General features: G+C 37.4%; 2 protein-coding genes across 9 annotated transcripts in view; one reads left to right on the forward strand and one right to left on the reverse strand.

Moving 5' to 3' along the window:
- Positions 1-6: 6 nt before the first annotated feature.
- Hpr1 (THO complex 1-like protein Hpr1) lies at positions 7-3,241 on the forward strand. The gene is made up of 3 exons (XM_011316733.1): positions 7-340; positions 844-2,613; positions 2,730-3,241. Exons 1-3 carry the CDS (start codon positions 305-307, stop codon positions 2,892-2,894), a joined length of 1,971 nt encoding a protein of 656 aa, XP_011315035.1. The 5' UTR covers positions 7-304; the 3' UTR covers positions 2,895-3,241.
- A 100-nt stretch (positions 3,242-3,341) lies between these two features.
- Mp (Multiplexin) overlaps positions 3,342-22,896 on the reverse strand; it is an 85,061-nt gene continuing 65,506 nt past the window's right edge. The window contains exons 5-24 of one of the 8 annotated variants that reach the window (XM_011316724.1): positions 19,633-19,701; positions 15,286-15,357; positions 11,543-11,621; positions 10,936-11,219; positions 10,468-10,668; positions 8,611-8,649; positions 8,314-8,515; positions 7,719-7,871; positions 7,446-7,576; positions 6,594-6,845; positions 6,481-6,495; positions 6,311-6,415; positions 5,949-6,123; positions 5,746-5,820; positions 5,594-5,688; positions 5,430-5,522; positions 5,235-5,357; positions 5,091-5,105; positions 4,684-4,994; positions 3,342-4,512 (exon numbers count right to left, since the gene is read on the reverse strand). In XM_011316724.1, coding sequence (XP_011315026.1) covers positions 4,209-4,512; positions 4,684-4,994; positions 5,091-5,105; positions 5,235-5,357; positions 5,430-5,522; positions 5,594-5,688; positions 5,746-5,820; positions 5,949-6,123; positions 6,311-6,415; positions 6,481-6,495; positions 6,594-6,845; positions 7,446-7,576; positions 7,719-7,871; positions 8,314-8,515; positions 8,611-8,649; positions 10,468-10,668; positions 10,936-11,219; positions 11,543-11,621; positions 15,286-15,357; positions 19,633-19,701 — 2,793 coding nt within the window. In that variant the 3' untranslated portion in view covers positions 3,342-4,208. The remainder of the gene's footprint in view (positions 4,513-4,683; positions 4,995-5,090; positions 5,106-5,234; positions 5,358-5,429; positions 5,523-5,593; positions 5,689-5,745; positions 5,821-5,948; positions 6,124-6,310; positions 6,416-6,480; positions 6,496-6,593; positions 6,846-7,445; positions 7,577-7,718; positions 7,872-8,313; positions 8,516-8,610; positions 8,650-10,467; positions 10,669-10,935; positions 11,220-11,542; positions 11,622-15,285; positions 15,358-19,632; positions 19,702-22,896) is intronic. The other 7 variants (XM_011316728.1, XM_011316727.1, XM_011316725.1 and 4 more) reach the window with 7 other exon arrangements.

Raw genomic sequence — 22,896 nt, forward strand, 5'->3', positions numbered from 1 at the left:
CCACCAGTGCCGAACAGCTGCAGAGTGGGGATGACATGGAGATGAGGGGAAGATGATAGTGACCGCCGCGCTGTCTCGTGCCACCTGAGAGAACTTGTCCCCTGCTTGTATCATACCTTCGATAGTACCAGAGAGCCCTAGGGATTTCCGCCAACAGTCAGAGCCAGAAAAAAATAACCCGAAAAAAAGGAAAAATAAGCATAATCCTTTTCGGTGCGTTCAGTGACCTAGCCATTTTTACACTTAAAAATAAGATCATCGCAATCGGTTGATTTAATCACCTGGGAAGGAACTACTTAGCTAAATGGCTAATTTTGAAGTGCTGAGAAAAAATATTAAGGTAAGTGAACACTTCTTCCACCCTTTTAGCTGTATTTATTATCATGGCCGCGCTTGTAGGTTATATTTACAAACACATTTGTAATAAATCAACCAAGTTTAGATATTTTTTCTCCTTTGCAGGTATATTTGCATAAAATAATTGGGTTCCATGTCCAAATAATTTTTTATTTTTTTGAATGGGCAAAATGAAATGATAAATTGAATACCTTTAGTTTTGTCAATGCAAAAGCGCTCCAACTTGACCACCTAAATGGAGCTTGGTCTTGTCGTATTTCTAATTATTTAAATCATTATGACAAATTCTAGTGCTCGGATAGGGAAAAAATTCTTGAGTTAGTGTAAGGCATTTCCACATAAGTTTCCTTTCTTTGCAATTGAATTGTTCGTCATAAAAAAAACTCAACAATCAATTGCTTGAGATTGTTATTTTTCATAATTTACAAGTAAATATCACATATATATCCTATAAAAGAGGATTAAAGTAGTTTTTATTATTCACAGAATCACTTGGCACACTGTCTGAAAAGCTCGGATGTTTCTGAATTTCATAAAAAATGTGTGACAGTGTGTGGAAACGAGATCGAAAGAAAATCCGGAGTAGATCAGGCCCTGCGAGATACCCTCCTTTCGGTACTGAGTGAAAATCTGACAGAAACAGTGGGTGCCTTAGAATCATATGTTACATTGACAATCGAACTATGCAGAACTGATCTAGCCTCACCAAGCATGCCCGTTATGCTTCTAAGTGACATGTTTGATGCCATGACACTTGACAAATGTGAGCAGTTATTCACATATGTCGAGAACAACGTGACGGTTTGGAAGGAAGATTTATTTTTCAACAGCTGTAAGAATCATCTGTTACGAATGTGCAATGACCTTTTGCGTAGATTATCGCGCTCACAGCAGACTGTTTTTTGCGGTAGAATTCTCCTTTTCCTAGCAAAATTTTTCCCCTTCTCTGAACGTTCTGGCGTGAACATTGTCAGTGAATTCAATGTCGATAATTACACTGAATTTGGAAATGACAAAGCTGCAAATAACGAGTCAGAGCCCATGGAAGTGGAGAGCAAAGAAGATAATAAGATACAGATTGATTACAATTTATACCGAAAATTTTGGGCACTGCAGGACTTCTTTCGAAATCCCAATCAGTGCTATAACAAAGTACATTGGAAGGTCTTCTCAGCTCATGCTGGTAATGTTCTCTCTGCGTTTTCCTCTTTCAAACTCGAAGAGCAACGCACCTCTCTCATTAGCAGTGCGATAGGGGACGGTACCACAGAAGGTGCTCACAAAGAGATACCTTATTTTGCTAAATACCTGACTAATCAGAAGTTACTTGAACTGCAGCTATCAGATTCGAACTTTCGAAGATACGTGCTTCTTCAGTTTCTCATTCTCTTTCAATACCTCAATAGTACAGTTAAATTTAAAGCGGAAACCCACGAGCTCAAGCCAGATCAAGTTGAATGGGTGAAATCCACGACAGATCAAGTTTATGCATTACTCGTCGAGACTCCCCCAGATGGTTCAGCTTTTGCTGAGGTTGTGAAGAATATTTTAAAGCGTGAGGAGCACTGGAACTCATGGAAGAATGAAGGGTGCCCAGAATTTAAGAGGCCGGCACCAGAAACAGCAGATGGAGATGAGCCAAAAAGACCTAAAAGATTGAGGAGGAGAATTGGAGATGTTGTGAGAGATGCACAGGCGGCTGGAAAATTTTGTATGGGCAATCCTGAGCTCACGAAATTATGGAATTTATGTCCCAATAATTTAGAGGCCTGTAAATCAAAAGAACGCGATTTTTTGCCATCATTAGAGACTTACTTCGAGGAGGCTATTATGCAACTAGATCCGGCTGCAATGGTTGAAGATGAATATAAGAAGGTTAATGATGGCAATTTTGGGTGGAGAGCATTACGATTATTGGCTAGAAGAAGTCCACATTTTTTTGTACACGGTAACTGCCCAATATCAAAGTTGCCAGAGTATTTAGAACTGATGATCAAGAAAATTGCTAAAGATCGACCTCAAGCACAGTCTGACGTCAAACAAGAGACTGAAGAAACTACACCACCGGAGTCCAATGATCAAGAGTTTAATGAGGACGTTCTGAAACAAGAGTCGGAGACTGTTGATACTGAAAATACTGACAATAAAGTAAGAAAGTTGAATCCAGTCAGTGTGGAGATGATTGAGAAACTTTCAGAAGTACTCAAAGAAGATTGGGAGAAGTTGGCAGCAAAATTGGGATACAATAGTGGAGAGGTATATGTTAGATGTTTTATTTAATTTTTTTTCTCAAATTGTTTAATAAGTTCAATAACTAATAATGGAGTGAATTCATTGGAAAAGTTTTAAGATACCCAATTATTTGTCCCCAGATTGAATTTTTCCAAGGAAAGCCAACTCGGTATGAACAATGCAAGACAATGCTGCAAATCTGGTCCGAAGCGGATGAGGATGCCTCTGTAGAGAATCTCGCGTACATTCTGGAGGGATTAGAGTTCGACAAAGCTGTAGCTGTGTTGAAGCCCAAGAGCGACTGAAACATCACAATAGATTTCATCGATAGCCAAAAACGAAGAACCAAGTGCAAAGTAAGAGGAGTTAATTTTCAGTCTCATAATTTTCTGAAGTTCTTTTTTTTATTGAGAAATACAATAATAAAGTATATAAATCATATAAACTCTCTGGAAGTTCTTTTTTGTTTGGTGCAAATCATATTGAGTAAATCATCAATGCTATTAATTTTTTCGTTTGTCGGTTTTCTTAAAACCGAATTTAGCCAGTAAGCCTTCCAAAATGGTATAATCCAATACAACTCGATGTAGACTATATTTTTTGTAATGACATCGGTCAGTGCGTTGAGAATAAATTTGTCTGGAATTCAGTATTACATTTTCAATATTACACACGTTGGCTTACATTCAAGATTTGAAGGGGGAAGTTATAATTATTAATAAAATACATGAATAATTCACTGGCGCATGGATACCACGAAATGTATAGTATCAAAGAGGAGGTGAACATTCTTCATTACGATTATTTGACCATTCACTAGCCTATACGTTTTGAGAGAAGTATGTCGTTCACGTCAATTATAGTATGCAAGAAAAACGGCAGTAATTCGAGAGCATATCCTTCACACCTGCACATATTATATTATTCATGTTATGGGTTTCTCTTGGACGATGATACTAATCGGGTGATACTTATCGATAGACTTATTTTGTGTTGAATTTTCTAGTGAGTTTTACAGACGAACATATTCGTAAATATTGACTAAATGTGAACGTTTATTTTGCACACGTATCCTTATCATTCATTGTAGTCTCACTTCAGGTATTGTTTTCTCTGTTTTCTTACTCGTTAGTGAAGGAGATCTAGCATTAACACATGTTGATATGAATTAGCTATTGATATGGTAAATCAAGTCGCAGCTAGTTACATCTGAAGCTATCAGTCTTTTCGATAATTTCCTAACAGGATATTTGTTCGAAAAGTAATAACATTGCTTGATACGATTTTGAAATGATACAATCCATGGATTAACGATTGGAATGGAAAGATATTGGGAATGGTTATTTCATTCCGACAAAAATTTCCAGGGTTTTGAAAAATTTTTGTGTTGAAAACATTGAAATCCTACTGACGTCTTGTGGAAGCCGACCTTTCGTTGACGTGTGCAATTACACAATTTGCCAAAATAGTGGACTCACCATTTCACTCGTTTACCCGTGTCAGAAATTTAACGGAACGAAAAATCATTTTAAAAACAATCTATCTTGGTACTGTTTTGAACTTTGGACATCGCAGCTCCTATCTTTAAATATCATATAAAATTCATATAAATATTTAAATTAGTTATTTGTAATATGATCGAGATAATTCTGATACTCCTGCTCGGATAAATCATCATTATCGCTGTTATCGATATTGTCGTTGATGCTTCTGCGTCGTCTTGCTGATTCACTGGTAACTTCTATACACAGCAGTGCAAATTTGTTATCGCATGAGTAACGTACTTGCTCCAAGAGTCTGCCAGCGGTGATAGGTGATCCCAATCCATATCGATCAGAGTTTCCAGAGTGCCATGCGTCGCAGTAAGTGTCCATGGCACGGTCACCGAATTTGTGGGAACCGTGCCAAACAATCTTTTCCGGCCTGCCAAATAGAAAAAAAAAACATAGCAAAAAGTTAGAAACAAGGAGCTTCGATCCAACGATAAAACATTTGTCCATATCCCGTGTCCCTTCAATTTATTTCAAACGTCAATCGAAATGGCAAAAATTGGATTTGAAGTGAGAAAGACCAAAAAGGAAGTGGAAAACTCACCATGCCAAATCCGCTAATATGTTTTTACCGTTGAAACTGTAAATTCTGGGATTTTGGGAGAAGTACGCGCCATGCCCGTTGAACATCTCCTTCCATGAGTTAAACAGCACATCTCCTTTGATATTAACTATTGGCAGATCCCTGTCATCTAATCTAACTATACTATCGACATTTTGTACTCTGGAACTTAGGAATGCTCGGAAGGTTCCCCTCAAACCAGCACGTCTAGCTTGTCGATAACACGCGTAATCCGCTCCTCTCACGCCATGCATATCACCACTTATTGGTTCATTGAGAGCCGCCATTCGCAACTGAAAATAACATTTTTCTGTATTGATCGTAACAGCACTTTTCATTGACTGAAATTGTTATCGAAACGTCAATTCAATACTGTCCAATTTTCTCACCATTTTCGGATACCACTGATAGCGTAATCGTTTCGAAGAGATTAAATATTTGATTATTAAAATAATTAAGTAATAAGAAGTGATGAAAATGATATTGGATTTGATGAAATTCAAATGGTTGGAGAGAAATAATCGGAGGCTTACCCCGGTGCCGTCAGTCTTCATGGGTATTTGATTGATTAGATTTGAAGCCTCGAAGGGTGGATTGGTAGGAGGTAGCACAGTGGTTGGTGGTGGCACGGTTGTTATCGGCAAGAGAGATCCAAGCTGAAAACATTTTCAATTATTCCATGCGGATGGATGGATTATCTCGAATGTATTGAGCAATAAAGAGCTTACCGCTATATACTGCCATCCATGATTAACTCTAACCAGCAATGCTTCTTCATCAATGATATATGCCAACGTACCCACTGAACTGACACTCGACATCTAAAATTAATTTCATTATAGATTGTTCAGTTAAATCTTTTTCCAATTGCAAATGATTAATGATTAATTACTTTAGTCATTGCATCCGAATTTTGAAATGTCACAGCTCCCGGTACAATTTTCGTTGTGACTTCATGAGCTCCTCTAGTTGGCGGTTTTCCAGCGCCTGAAAATAATCCCGCTGTTTGATTATTTATTCATCAATAATTTTCCACCCCCTTACCTAAATGCTCTTTCAATTCTTTCAATTGCTTGAGTTCTCGAATAACTTTGAGCTCATCGAGACTACTTCGTGCTCCTTGCAGCATGTAATTAATTCCATGGAAGTTTTAGTTTTATGCATTTACTTGGGAAATGAGAGGAAGACGGAATTATCTGGACGGAAATGTGAAATGTTTGGAACAATTTGAATTTTTAAATACACACCCTGACGAGGGCCGTAGTAATCTCTCTCTCCAAACATGTGGTTACGACCAATTCCCGGCTCTCCCTTTTGACCAATAAGTGATATTCCAGGAGGTCCAGGTGGACCTGGTAATCCTCTTTGGCCGTCCCGGCCAGGAGCACCAGGAAATCCATCCGCTCCTTTCTCTCCTTTCATCTGTAACACATTTAACTTTTAAGCATTTGTCTGTTCAATAAGTTAGAGAACTCTCAGCAGGTCACTACGATATTGTTATTTCATAACAACCCCTTTAAATCTGTCTTTTTATTTGTTCGAAGTGCCATGTGCAAGAAAGACAATGCATCAACTTTTTTTCTTTTACACGTGAAATGCATTTACTTACTCCACTTCCACTGCTGCATTCGTTCACTAGGCAGCTTTCACCTTTATCACCCTTCGGTCCAACTGGTCCTGGACTTCTGGGAATGCCAAGCGTTCCAGCTCGTCCCTAAAAATTTCATATTAGATTTGCTCATAAAATCTCAGTAACGCTTAAAAAGTTACCGTACTAACCTTGTACGAATTGTGCTTTTAGGAATGCAATGAAATTGAAATTGAATATTGATATAGTTTTTCATTCGTAAGCTCGAGTTTCATTTAGAATGTATTAAGGCTAAAATTATTACCGGCCATCCAGGAAGACCTATTTCACCAGCACTTCCGGATTTTCCTGGTGGTCCTGGGGGACCTGGTCTACCTCTTCTACCTCTCTTCCCCTCAGTTCCTTTTTCTCCTTTGATCGTAACGTAGTCACCGGAGCCGGCAATTGTCGTGGCACCGGGAGGTCCTCGTTCGCCTCGATCTCCTTTAGATCCTCCTGTTCCTGGCACTCCAGCGGAACCATCTCTTCCAGGCTCTCCTTTATCACCTTGGGGACCCTAGAGTCACAGATTTCGAGCCATTTCTATTACGCCCATTATGGATCATTCCAACTACAATGAAGAATCGCTTCATTCGATCACTACCCGTTCATAATTAATTCTTACAGCGAATTAATTTCCATTCGTCAAATCACCACTTCTCAAAATCAGTAACGGAGTAGTAAGAATGACTGAACTATTTTTACCGATTGCTCGAATGTGTGAGTTTTTACAGGAATGCAAAACATTCCCAAATGTAAGTGAAAGTTATCAAGAGCTCATTATACAAGATTCAACGCTCACGTATTCCGGAATATTTTTGCAGAATTCGATTCGAGGTAAAATCTGTTCAGCATAAATTGAAAAAATTCCAAAAATATTTGAAGTTCCGGGAAATTGCGCTTAGTAACTCGGTGGAAACGATTAAATCTCTATTGAGATCATAGTCCCAAATTAATTATGAGATCAATGAGGGAAGAAGTTCACCAATGAACATGAGTTTTCAATTCTTTATTGAATTTCATAATTAATGAGGCTCAAAAGATCGCAGTACAGTCAAAATTTAATTGACAAGGATTAACTATTAAGATAAACTCGATTATTATTGTGAGTCTGTACCTGTACACCATTTATTCCTGGAAGCCCAGATGGTCCACTGTCACCCTTATTCCCCTTTTCACCCTTGGTACCGAGGTCGCCTTTAAATCCACGAGGCCCTGACTCTCCTCTTTCACCTTTCTCACCGTTACCTAATCGTTATGAGATCGGAGAATATTTATAACGATTTTATAAATTTATCTCTTATGTTACATATTCATTTGATTTTATATGGGTTCTAAAAAATAGATCGAGTCGATTGATCTATTATAAATCTAAATTCAATTGATCGACCTGTTCCACTTCCAGCTAGTCCTCCTGTGCCAAAGTTGACGTGTCCGGATGGACCCGGAGGTCCCTGTTTGCCTTCAGGGCCAGAATCTCCTTTATCTCCCTTTTCGGCAGGTCTACCATTTTCACCGGGTGCTCCAGGAAATCCGGGTGTACCTTTTTGTCGAATCATAAGTAGTACCGTGAATAATAACTCAAATGAATGATTCAGTAGTGGTTAGTAAAATCCGTTGATTCACTTCAATATCGAGTTTTTTATGAGTGTTTTATTAAATTATATTATTATTATTATTTGTTTATTCAGAAGATAGTGATACAAAAGTTTTTCGCAAGAAAACAGAAATTTGGCGAGAAATTGCGGCAAATTAACGCGGTAACAGCAAGTTCAAGTATTTCCACACAATGTGGATGTCGGCGGTCGAAACGGACGTTTAAAAAAAAAACAAAAACGGTCAAGCATTTAATTCTTTCCAGAGAATTCTCCTGTCCTTCTCTATCTGATGTTCCTAAAGTCCGCAGTATTCTCTATCCACTAGATACACTTTTGCAAATAAAATTACTCTATTTTTCCCGCCGAATCAATATTCTTATACAGTACCTGGTGCTCCCGGTTCACCCTTAAACCCTTGAACTCCACGACTCCCATCCTTCCCATGATCTCCTTTAGTGCCTTTCAATCCCGGTTCTCCTTTCGTCCCTTTTGATCCCGTGATTCCACTTTCGCCTTTCGGTCCAGGATGGCCGGGCATTCCAGCATCCCCCTTTTGCCCTGGTAATCCCGGCCTCATCGTGATACCCTCCTATCAAATACCGATATCATTACACAAAAATTGTGTATATGTAACCGGTAATAATTTATCTGGCTGTATTAACTCATGAATATTTTTCCACTCACTCTAGATACAGGAGACATGCCTGTTCTAATCCAAAGGGGCTGCATGAAATAATGAATATGATATTGGAAAAAGGTTTTGCAAACTACGTACGGTACTTACAGCATCGACTACAAAAAATACATTTTTAGAAAAACCAGTTACGATTCTTTGCATTCCCACTGAAGAATCTTAAACCGTACGGAATGGCTGATGTTCAGCGAAGTGAAATAAAGTTATCTGAACCATAGGGTGGCTAGAGCAAATAACGGCCGCGCGCCTCTAGATGTATCCAGTCTATATTTACTTGCTAGAAAATACGCATCAGTGGCACTTCCTGACGGATAGAATGCGTGTAACTGCATTAGAATATATGATCTATCATCAAACCAAAAATGAAGTTTCAGCAGAAATAATCCCCTATTGATAATGTGAGCGGGAGATTTGGGATACGAGATTTTGGATATTTTGGAAAATATATTGTATGATAAGATCTAAACACATTACCAACACCTCAACAAACTACCATTTTTATAGCAAACAGAGTATACTTTGTTTCAATTCGTGGCAATAGTTGAGTGGAAACGCAGACAATGAAAGGTACAGTTGAAATCGAGTTTATTTGGTGTGAAGGAAGTTGACGAATGAGAGAGTCTCGGTGAGCCCGTTTGGAGCCCAGCTGGAGGCTGGAATAAAGCTGGGGATGGGGTCAGAGATGAAGCGGAAGCTGGTTAGTGAGCCAGGCTGACTCTCTGATGGAGATAAAACAAGAGAGGAGACGCGACAGAAATTTCACGTTGGTGCGAAATTTTACTAAAAGGCTGACGATCCGTGGAGTTGGGAGTTTGACGAAAAACTTTTCATCCGACGAACCGATGGAAAAGTCAGTGAGCTTTCAGTTGGGCTCGTTGAGACCAAGCTGAAAAAGTCATCGAATCTTTTCACGTCCACCATCTGTGCCGCTTCTCTTTACCTTCAAGTCTGGCATTTGTTCTGACCATCCGAGAAAGATCAAAACGAAGAGAAGAATTATAAGAGGAAAGGAAAGGTACTGAAATTTTTTTTTTAAAACCATTCTCTTATTCCCATTGCTTTTTGTTCTTCTATTGATTCTTCTCTGAACTTTCTGACCCTCTCATCGATGACTTTTACACGCCGTTACACTTGAAACTGGCGGTTACTAGTTCAATGTAGGCATGCACTAGGCAGCCGAGAAATTGGTTTCTGTATTCTCAGGGGAAATCGTGTGGCTCTCGAAGCCCTCACGTGATCATTCTACCATGACTGTGTAAGACAACGATGCTGTCAATATATACATTCTACATAGCCCTCTCGTGCACTCACTTCCGAATCGATGAGTCAGACAGATCCAATATTCTAAAATCAACTCTGTCTCAGCCTAAAGGAGATAGGCGAATTGTTGGAATGAAGAGCTTTGTCAAAATAGCGGCTAATTTCTATCCTACCACTCTCATCCGTTAACTTCATTATCACTCGGATTGCTACAGTTGTAGTTACCATTCAGAAATTGGTAATGTCTGCCGATATTCTTAAACTTTGTGCGACATCAATCTGAGTGTGCATCAGCTCATATGCCAATACGTCACAGGCGTGTCTGTGCGATATTTTCATTGCACTAATGGAGTTCCAGTAATTATCGACAAATTTTCAAGCGGCGTGTTACAATTATAAAGCACGAAAAGAAACTCGAAATGAGAGGGAAAAGGAAAAGAAATGGGAATATTGAGGAGGGGCTTTCAAAGATTCATTGAAGATTGAAGGGGAACGCTGTGGTATCCCAGGAGTCTAGCACTCAGCGATGATTGCCTTGGCATCTGAGGCAGACTGAGTACTTGAATGCATCATTAATCGGTACTTACATCGTGAGGAGAGAAGTCATCAGCTTTGCCTGGTGGCCCTGGCGGTCCGGGATTTCCCTTTTCCCCAGCTATACCATCTCTACCCGGCTCACCCTTTTGTCCCTGTGGCCCTTCTGGTCCTGTCATACCAAGCTCACCTCTGTCACCTTTGGGTCCCGCTGAACCAGGTAAACCTCGCTCACCAGGTGGCCCCGCTGATCCCTTCAAGTTCATTCAATTCAATCATTGGAATGGAAGAAATTCGATAGTACACTGACCTCTCTATATTAAACGAATGAGAATTTTTTCATGGGATTTTCTATTTCTGTGAATTATTAGTCTACTATTCTTTCTTGTGAATGGAGAACTCGTCACTTTTTTATAGAGGTACATTCACCGAATTATTATTGTTGTAATAAAATAATCGATAGTATCGAAATGACGAATTAAATTTTGTTATGCAGTTATGAAGTATTAGAGTGTTATTACCGTTAAACCGCGGTCACCCTGTTTTCCTTCTTTACCGGATACGCCAGGCTCTCCCTTTGGCCCTTCAATCATTTTTGGCATCATGAAGTTCATTCTCAAATCGGTTGCATTACAAGTGCATGTTCCAGGTTCACCCTTCGGTCCCGGTGGTCCTTGTGGCTGAATTCGCTTGGCATCGTCATTTAAATCGTACAGATTTCCGGGGGGACCTGGTGGCCCCGGTGAACCCCGCACACTCTCGCCCCTTTCACCCTTATCACCCTTTTCACCCTTCAATCCTCTCCCTGAAATTGTGGGAGAACTCATTTCATAACGTAAAGTAGTTGTTCTACACACTCTTGGAGATTCTTGGAAATTTCAGTATCTGTGCCTAAAAGATTACTCAAGAATATACTTTAATAGACATTTACATCCCTGAGATATCCATTATAGGAAAATATAAGAACGCTATCTTTTCTTACTGGGAAACTACACATTGAAAGCATCAACGTGGTATCAACGTTTTATCTTTGGCATAAAATAATAAATGATATCTCTGAAAAAAATGATCGTAGACTCATGGACAATCCGTCGCACTTTTGCAATTGATATCCACGATTTTACTTACCATCAGGATTTGGCGGCGGTGGTGTAATGAATGGTGGAGGGTTATTCTCATTTTTGTCATTATCTTCGCCTTGTTCGAACTGCAAGATTGATATATTCCATTGATTTTGGGTAGAACATCTTATGTCTAATGGATATAGTGATGCATAATCTGCATGAATAATTAGCGAGCCTTTTCCAGGTCACTGAAGCCGAAATCGGAATTAGTAGCAGAAATTTAAATATACTTTAAATAAATGATCGAATATATACAGAGGTACAGGTACAGATATTGTTAGATTATCTCAGTTGGGCTTCGAATAAATGATAATGACGCGAGGGAGAAGTGTAAAAGCACTCCATAAATATTGAAATCAGAGAACTCTCAACTAATGTAAAATATACATCACGGAGGAATACGAAAACTGTATATAATGTATTATGATTTTCAGGCAGAGATGACGGAAAAGCTTAAAAAATTCTCTATCGTGAAAAATTAATATTCGCCCACTCCAATATTCCAGCAGCTTTGTATACGTCGAGCCGCGGATCTTAAGTATTTTCCAATAATTATAGCGCAACATCAGCTGTACCCTTGGGATTCTATCACCAAGTTGAACAATTACTCGGTAATTTTTCATGCGTAAAAACTCCGGGGAGAGCCAATTTGTTCTTGTTCAGTATATGCAAATTTGTGCTAATTTCATGGTACAGGAATAGGATAGGAGACGGGATGATATTGTTAAAAAAGACGTAAGAGTGCTTCATTAAGTGAAGGAATAATTGCCTGATGAGAAGTCTCGTGAGATCTCTAATTTTCTTTCTCTCTTCAGAACAGAGTTAAATATTTCGTTAGTGTTTGGCGAATGACGACCCAGTGCCGAGGAGTAAAGCTGCTCATTAATTATCGCAATGGTTGCAAGTCTTGTTAGAGTTAGAAATACAAGTTTCATTGGCACTGTAAGGCTATGGTGGTCAAAGAATGCTGACCATTGTAAAATGAAATTAATTCGAATGCATTTAAACAGTATAGCTTATAAACTATTATGTGAGAGCTTTTCCTCGCGTCGATTATATTTTTCTAAAAACGAAAGGTGATCTAAAAACCGAATAATTCCACATCTAGCAAATTATTCAGGCTCTGGGGTCTGACTTAGACCAGCAGTCCCACAGCGGTACCTGAGTCGATTTTCTCCTCAAGAACTGTCTGACTGTGTGCAGACATTATAATTGACAATATCAAAATGATAATTGAAAAAAATCAAAACAAATAATTAAATTGCAAATTATATAAATGCAAAGGTGTAGTTATTAATGAGTTAGTCTAGTAATCACTTAACTTTTCTCAAAGAGACCAAGAGAAAATAGCTTTAATAAACCTAGAACGTAGGAGAAATAGTGCAGTATAGCTGAGTGAAACAGTTGGATTAAGTTGCAAAAACTCTGGTGAGAATCCTCATATTTCTAATGAAAGTCGAGCGAAAAATTCGAGGGATGGAAATGCGATGCGAAATTGTAATGTCAATAAATACCAGAAATAAAGCGGATTGGATAATATTAGATGATAAAAAATGTAAGAAACTAATTAAAAATCAGTCAAAAGAAAAACAAGGGATACGTTTTTTTTTAATTGGCGGAGAAAGGGAGCAATAAAAGATACGCAACTAAATAGAAATAATCTTTTAAAGACTTTTTCAAGATCTTCATACTTTAGGCGCCTCACCGATTCCGTCTAAAGTTGATTCGGTAAGATCTCAAGCATAATTAAATTCTTCTTAATTCGCAAAAAAGAGTCGTCAAAGTTGACGTTTATAAATTATAATATAATCCTATTATAAGATGTACAAATATCGGGACAATCGATATCTCTATCTATACTGGAAACTTTGTCATGCTTATTACTTATTGATTTAGTCGTCTGAGGCGGCTAATTTGAATGGAGAACTCATTAAATTTTCACATTGTTAATCATGATTGATATAATTAAAGCGCGCGTCCGGTCTTAATGGGGAAAACTTGAGTATAATGACTGGTTGATTGACTTGAGTATAATAAATTATAGGAATGTGAGTTTGTGCAATGATCTAAGATTCAACACTATTCAAATTTCAATTCGTGTTAGATGAATTATCAGTTATTGTGATGTTCAACATGCATCTGGTAATTATTGTAAATGACTGGAAAAACGGTATCTTGCACGCCCATTGAATTCACCTCCCGCGAATTTTGTGGAGCATTAGATGCGGCCGATTTAGCCACTGTAATCAACTAACTCGGCCACGTTGGTATTACTAAATTTTTGTGTGGAGGGGGATGGCAATTGCAACATTGAATCGACATTGGCGGTTCATTGTACTCCAGTCGTCGAAATTGAAGCTGGAAATTGCTTTCGTTCACAGGATTCCCGCAGCAATGCCGGATTTCGGTGACGTTTGCGATTATCGTATTCAAATTGCCTCGAATTTGACCACGAAAATACAGACGATCCGTCATTCTTCCCATTTATTTTAATTTCAATGGGCTCAGCAGATTATTGATATTCCATTAAAAATCAATTTTCTGTTCATTATTCAAAATGCGATGGTAAGAAATTTCAGAAGCAATCCCCGGTTAATTGATAACTGTCGTCATTGATTTATGGCATGAAGTTTTTGGTATTAGCTTCAATTTAAATTTTTGACAAAAAGAATCTTTACTCTTGTGCTGCATTGTGCTTTATCAAGGTACATTATGTTGTAATTTTTTTTGTCACCTAGCTTAGATCGAAATTTATCATTTCAGCTCCAAAAACGGGTGATATCTTATACAATTCAGTGGAAGCAGAGTAGTTTGGTGGCAATTATTTGCTGTAGAGATTTCTGTGGTTTATCTTTTCCTTGACATAAGAGCCGATAATTACGCGTTACCATTCTGACAAGAAACTTCGTAACCATGTCGTGAGAAAATATAGGGGTTGGTAGACCACTTGTTCACCCCCTCGCTTTACCACCCCTTTTTGCAGTTTAAATAAACTCACCAAGTCCTGCATTCTACCTCTAATAAGCTCATCTTTTCCCCACTGCTTCTTTTATATTTGCGCACTCTTTACGAGCAGACTTTTTCCTTTTGGCGAAAAAGTTGCAAACCTATACACAACTATATAAAAAAATCGTGAATATTGATTTTGTATTGTGTGAAGATATTATACAGATGAAGCTTCGAATTTTGGAAGCCTGTTCCGAACTAGGCCAAAGGAAAAACTTCCTGGAAACTGACTGATAATCGGTTCTTTGAGGATTACATTATCCAGTCGTAAAGTTGCTTTCTACACTATCTCTTTGATGAGAACATCCTTCGAAGATCTGGTTTATGTCATCTGATTTCTTTCCTCTCGTGTTTCTCAATGGGTTCCTTAATGAGGAAGGAGATTCGTTTTCGCCTGATAGGCGGAACGAGTCCAGCTTGTCAAAATGTCTTCCAAAGTAATCTTGACGTTATCCCAATAATCACTGGATCACAGCCATTACCCATTTATTTCACATTACCCTACTTAAGTTGATTACGAATAAACATATGAATAATTCACTTGAAGATCCACATAATTAAGAAAGTCATTAATTTTTTTAGGTATTATAATATAGAGATAATTCATCTCCAATTCGAAATTATCCTAGGTTAGTTAGAAGGCTCTTATTATTAGAAGCAGCAGGAGAAGCGTTAGAATTTATTATTCTATTTTTATATTTATGTTGTTATTTTCTGTCTGTCAAATACTTCTATCTCTACCTTATCAAAGTCAAGGAGTCCACCCTCCAATGGGTCAGAATAGTCACCTGAGCCCGCGTGTGTTGGGAACAACTGAATTCAGAATAAATGAAAAGGTGTTAATAAATATCTTTAACTAATTTGGTTACGTTGTTGATTGCAATTGACAATTGTTGCAAGATAATTTTGGTAACCGATATCAAACACCCAGAAGCGCTCCGTCGCCAATCTAAAGAATTTTTTTTTGCCGACAATTGAGAATGTAAATGCAAAACAAATCTCTTGGGTGCTAAGTTCCCCATCTTGTTCTCGAAATAATTTACCCATTTCGTTCGTAGTTCTCAGTACTATCAGCCATTGCAATGGATAGATTAAGATCTTTGTAATAGGGCTGACGATTTTTTTTTTATTCCTTCCTCCAAGCCTTTTTATCTGCATCTCTCTCTCCTATTCTCACCATTTTCGTTGCCGACGTCGCACCGATGAATCCAGCCGAGGTTCAATTTTCACGCCCACGAGAGCCGAGATACTGATCATCGGGTTTCTCCCAACCTCCTTCAAATAATGAGACTCTAATACTGCGGTACAGAGGTCTCATTTCTTCATCCTCCAATCAATACTTTTTTTTGTATATTATTTTTGGTTGAATTGTTTCATTTGCGAAATTTTTTTGATTCGTACAGGTTTTCGGGTTAGTCTGCAGTGCCGCTTTCAAATCTCATCAGTATTTTTAGTACCTCTCGGGATGATCGATAATCTCATATCGATACTAGAATTCTAACGAAATGAGTTAAAATTACTTGGCCAAGGTAAGGACTTTTTTCAATGCAATGTGATATTGGAGTATTTTGATTTAAATTGGAATTGATTTGAAGATAAATGTTAACTTATGATTCTTTTTATTTCCATTTTAAGTGCGCTGCTTGAATCATTAATGGGTTCATCTATGTCAACAGGTTTTTTCCTGAACTATGGTAATGAACAAAATCCCTTTCCTTAATTTCCAACGCTAAAATTCCATATCAAACACTGAAATATTCCTAAGAAATATTTAGAGCTCTCGGCTATAAGAAATAATAGACGTTCGATCAGGCAGAAGAATTCTGGAATAACTTTTTTTATAATTTCCACCAAAACTACTGTTCAAAATGGCGAATATCACAAAATATATTTTTCCATCTCGTGCGCCGGAAAATTAACCGGCTTTAAATTTTGAATCTTTATTTATGTCTTTTTAGACTATTCCAGGATAATTTGCTCGTTAAAAATTTTCAATTTTCAATTTTTGATTTTCTGATTTCATTCTTTATTGGTTATCCTAGAAGCTTCGGATCGGGAGCTTTTAAATTTGTAATTTGGACCGAATCATTCCACGAAGCCGTTAAGAAATTTATGCCTCAAAATCCCTGCAGTCATAATTTTCCTTCAATATAGGCAGTGTTGAATCCCGCATTCAGAGTATATAACACTTCGTCAGTCCCTAACTTTTCCAATGGCAAACTCACCCCTGACCTCGGTAAATATAACCCAAAACTTAATTAAATAATAAACAGAAAGTTATGCTCATTGACACAAACTAGAATTTTTACTCAGTCCGTACCCAGAAAACACTAGCCATAAAATACGAAATTTTGAACCTAATTTACGAGATTACGGATTTCGTAATTTTCAAGTTGAAAAAAGCGTAAATTACTGGATCAATCTTTCACAATTACTTATCTCTATCTATTTTACGGTTAGTCCTTTCGGTATGCGGTATTTTAATTATTCCACTCAGGATCTGAGAAAATAGTTGGAATATTTCGTTATTCGATGAATACAAAAGAAATTAAAGTTAATGTGAACTCATTAATTGGAAACAACTTTATTGGTTGATGATAACGAGTTTTATTCCAACAGTAAAATTGCCTGCGATCTAGCACAATTGAGATGTCATGGTTTGGATGTGTTGAATTCCAAACTGTGATTATAAAGATTGAACGGTAGAGGTGGTTTTGGGGCCAATTTAACGATCATGTGTCACGATGTGAAATATATATATAGACATATATATAGATATGTATGTGCATATTAAATGGTGTTCCTCCGCTAATCCGCAGCCACGACTAGGCAAACTTTAGGGCGTTTCGTGTGATTAACGACACGTTCAGAGCAAAAGGGCCACGAAATGTTCCTTGATGTATCGCGCCCAAGTTCGAGTATCGGGTAAACGGAAGTTTCTACTACTTTCTACTTTTCGGGCTAAATAAATTGAAGACGTTCTAACCAATCAATGCTGTTGTGGTATATAATAACATGCGACCGTCTATTAAAAATATTTCATGCTGAATATTTCATTTGGAGATTTAACGAATCACTCGTCCATTTTTATCATTTAATCCGTTCCATTCAGTCGATTTTTATTCATATAGTTTCGTAAGCTCCAAAATACCATGCAGAATTAAAAATTTCACCGATTCATCAGTTATAGATTATCGGTTTTTCAGAGAGATGTTATCCTATTCTCCTCTTTCACTTTCAATTATATTTTATAAAATGATCAAATGCCATTTGACGATGAAAACAGTGTTAGAAATGTTTGGCAGCGTTGATTTAGAAAAAAATGAGTTAGCCCGAAATTGAGGAACCTTGAAGTACGCCATTAGCCAAAAAAAGTATTAATGGTATATAGTAGCAATAAATATAACCAATCGTATGGTAGTGGCTCGTTACGAGGTATCGGGTCATTGGGTTGTGCAAAAAGAAACATGAAACAGAATGGGCAAACGCCAAATGGCCCCGCGAGCGTAATCCCTGTTCGTAAATCTCGATTTACCGTCCATTCGCGGAGAGAAGACGACCACAGCATAGATTCCAAAACTTATAATCGATTGTCCCAGGGGAAGACCACCATGTAAAATATATCGACTTGGTGAATTGATTTCCAGGGAACAGAATTGACGATTTCGATTGCTTAATTATTTATCCCCGATAAATACACGCGTAGAAAAAAAGGTCCTTTGGAATATCTTTCAAAAATCATCGTGCAAATATTTTCACGGTAAAACTTAAATTCGCAATTTTATAATTGGCGCTCGTCGTCATGTTTCTCCTGGATTCTTCCAAAGATTTTTGAAAAATATTCCAAAGACCCTTTTTTTACGCGGGAAGCGATTAGATATGGGATTCCACGGTAGATGCCCCGATATTAGCCAAAATAATTGTGCGCCATTAATCACCGAATAAATGCCAATATTTATTGGTGCATTAGATACATTCCAAGTTAATCAATCACTCTAAAAAATCTTCGCTCTAATAATTAAGCAATTGCCGCTGACACGAAGTATCTTTAATGTGACGAGGAAATTGAGGCAATTTTGTAAACGGGGTTTGAAGTGTGAATTTCTTTAACGAAAAATTAATATATCACGTTGAGAGATCGAGTTTAACATGAATTTTTAATAATAAAGGCACAATCATGATAGACAAAAACAATTTTAAAAATGACTAGCTGGAAAAAACTGAGTGATAATTTTGGAAAGAACTTGTGGAGAGACTCGAGGAATTTATAGGATGGTAAATTCATCGAAGAGACGTAAATCGGTGGAATACCAAGATCTCGAGACTTCAGTGCATGCGCGAACGCACTGTCGGCCCTTCGGGCTCAAAAACAGATTGCGGTAAAATTACATTTATTAAGACGAAATTACCGGGAATCATATGACGATATAGGGGCGTGGAATGCAGCCATTATAATCGGCCATAAAGGTTTTTATATACCCTGCGATTTAGTGAGCAGCTGATGAATAAAAATATTGTTTACAATGGCTCGAGTAATGATAGTCTATTCTATTCAAAATAGATGACAATAAATATTAGGTGATTATTCATGGAATTATTGTTTGCCTTAACTAAATGAGTCACTTTCAAATATATATATATATGCGTACGCATTCAACTAATGAGCTCTCGAAATATTGATTCCACCGTAATATCAATTGGAATCTTGAGTTCTCCAGGGTTAGCATATATTATTATTATTTATTATAGCTCATAAATATATGGCTAATATATTGTGACAATAATTATTTCGGCTCATTCTTCTTCCTATCGAATTTAACGATATACCTGCCAAAAAATGAATAATCAATTTTTCATCAAGTTTATATTTTTGCCAACAGCGCATTAATGGCCAGAGTTTAAATTACAGCCTGGAATAATAATAATAATGATAATATTTAAACCTGATTGTAATACAATCGTTCGATATTAATTCATATTTTTTTCCTTTGCCAATGGCATCGAATGAAGAGTCAGAATTTTCGGAAAAAAATTGTTTACTATCAGTGTACATATATCTGTGTAGTAGCAATAAGGCGATTTACTTACCTCAATATCAGAACATCTAACGAGGTCCTGGGGCAGCCCGGAATATAATCTCAACGTTTGCAGGAGACCCTTCAAAGAAACAGCGAGAAAATAATAACGTATCGCATTGCTGATAGGATTATACATTTTCCTCACGAATGGAGTCTCGCTTTTCGCCCTGTTTTGTATTTATATATTTATTGCATCTTCACTTTCTTTCAAACTCGGATTAATCTCGGGATTACTGGTTGATAAATAGCGAACTGTCCAGTATTTTTAATCTCTCTCGAGAAACTCTTAACAATTTGTCGCAAAATTTTCTCGATAATTTATGGACTTTGTTACTGCAATCAATTGTAATTATCGAGAGGCAATACAATTCACTTTTCACAATGCCATTGCTTTGCATATTCAATCATAAATCTTGGATATTTTAATTTGTTTTTATAATTTTATAGAAATTTGGTATTGATTGTTCATCCGGTGTTCGACTGGTGCAACTGGTCGTTGAATCTGATGGGATGGAACTGCATGGTGCTAAAGTTTTTCTGGGATGAGAAGGCTAACAGGATGAAAGGTTACAGAGTGGGGATCAATTTCGATGAAGCATTCAGGACAGATTGAAAGCAAATATTCAGTACTTAGGTATTTCGCAGGTTGCAACAATCACGCAACAATTTTCTCAAACGAAAACCACAGCTTTTCCACAGAATTTCCACAATTCTTCATCACTTTAGTTATAAAAGTATGGAGGAAAATAGTTGACTCGCTTGTACCGTACTCTAATCGTGTTTTATATATAACTTGTTGCAGCAGGCCACTTCAAAAGACTTAAACACGCCCGAGGGCTTGGCCGGAAGGAAGTAACTGTTTTATTTTTTTATTCATAAAAATTCCAAATTTTCTCATTTATGCTTAATATTGTACCATTTCTCTATGGAATTTAATAAAATATTATCAGTTTTACCTAACAAAAATGCTTTTAACGACGAAAGTCTCGAATTTAACTTCTGAAAAAAGCTCTATCGACTGGACAAATGTATTTTTATATTTTATAACCCACTGCAGTAACATTTTTGTCATATCATTTCCTCTGATATATTTATTCCACATTTTCTCAAGTCCCCTATAAAATTCCCAGATTCATAAATAATGCAATGGCTTACAGTGCTGTAATCATTGATCCCTTCGTATATTTATAAACATTTCAAAGCACGAGCATTTATCTTGTTTCGAGAAGTACTTGGTGCCCGGATTAAAATTCATCACAATTGATTCCTCCCTGTTAACGATTGACCTGTGTAATTGAAGTGCCACTCCAGAGAAAAACAATTCCCCCAACTATCGGTTATTCATTCTGGTTCACGACTGCTGTGGAAGTGTTATGATTATTTATGTAATAAACGTTATATCACATTATCAGTAATTTGAGCTACAGGTGTGTCAAACATTACTCGAATGACAGAGCATTTAAAACCTGTAAAGGAAATTTTGCGGGAGTCCAATTCGAGCGGATAGATTATAATAGATTATAATTGGAATGCACTGTTAATGCAACAAGCGAATTTCCATGTCAACTTCAATTGTCACTAGGATGTGCAATTTATGAACTCATGGTATACAGCAAAACATTGGTTTACATTCCGGCAATGCCCAACGGGAATGAACTCAGTACTCACACTCGATATCAAGTTCCCCTTTGGATCGTGTCTTCCGAGTAGGTCTACCACAGTTGTTATTGCTGATTGTACTACTTCTTGCACATGAATAGAGAGAAGAAACTTTCCCGCATTGTCATGGAGGAGCAAGATTATAATAAGCCGAGTGGTTCTATGTTTATTTACCTCTATTGTTATCTATTGTGGCAATTTTACTCGCTGTGTATATTCGAATGCACAGTGGTGAGATCAACTCAGATATAATAAATACGAAATTATGTCATAATGTATATATAATACTGTGACGTTGATGAGATAAAAAGATCCTTTACGTCATAAATGCGGTATTGAATGGAATTAATTACATCATCTTGTTTTCCATATGTTCATTCACTGTGAGTACAGTTTTTCAATTACAGGGACGGTGATGAAATAAGGCTGTGAAGGTGGAATGCATTGGCGTGCTTTTATGGTAGGGAGCATCGAATGCAATGGCTTACGGGACTCTAATTAACGATCGAGCTGTAATACCACGTGTAGAGCCAAAAAAGATAAAATGAAAAACCACCGGAATGCCAATTGGTTTCGTATCAAAATCCCAGAACAAAGTTTGAGATTCGTTAAAACCCGTCGCCAATTCTCTTTTCACACTATTGCCTGATCCCCATTTTTCTTTTCATCTGTCCTATCTCTCTTTCCCTACATCGGATTTCTCTTTGCTAGAACAGAATTGCACTCCGTCTTCTGGCTAGTAATTCCAATCATTCTCCTTGTATTCGTCAGCCATTGTGATAGAGGAATATAGTAAAATTGGTTCTCCAGATGAATCATTAAAATATTCCTGAGCGATTTTCAATGCACACCACCCCCGCACCTAGCTGGAGAAGAATTGGTTTGAAGAATGATACCGTGCTCATCGCAAGAACAAGACCTATTGCATATTTCAAATAGTCTTTCCTTCCGTTGATTGTTATTTTTTATTCTATAGATATTAGAAATGAATGACGGTTTGGCGGTTGGGAGTCTCATCATATTTTCAAGCATTGATATCTATTCAATGAAAGGTGATGTATTGAAATTCAATGGAGAAGCTATTCTGCAGTGAGAAACAGGAACAGTGGAATTTCAGTGAACCATTGCAATCAATCTGGCATCGGTGAGCTTCTAAATTCCTCGGAATACTAGCTCCAGGAATTGTTCTTACAATTATACAAATGCACAAGCTCTATACATATATTTTCCCCTGCTAATTCCTTCATATCTCGAATCGACATTCCAGACAAATGGTTTAGTATTACAATATCGTAAGTAAGATCCCATTAGAATTTACAGATGGGCACTAACTTCCCGGAATGATAATACAATATCGTTCGAATCTATTGTTTTTAGATGTGACTATGGACGTATTCATGAATGGGCTGTACACACACTATCAGCTCCCTTAACAAGACAAATCCAGTCTCGAAGTGGGACTGACGGATATGGCATGGGCCCTGAGAATTTGCTACAAAGAGGAGAGGAATTTCATGATGATATATAAGGAAGCTTCCGGACTAATTTATATTGACGTACCTTAGTTGATATCAAGGCGTCTTTGTTGTAGTCTACTAAATAAGACGCTAGTTCG

Source organism: Fopius arisanus, unplaced genomic scaffold (assembly GCF_000806365.1).
Source record: "Fopius arisanus strain USDA-PBARC FA_bdor unplaced genomic scaffold, ASM80636v1 scaffold00008, whole genome shotgun sequence".
Classification (NCBI taxonomy): Eukaryota; Metazoa; Arthropoda; class Insecta; order Hymenoptera; family Braconidae; genus Fopius; species Fopius arisanus.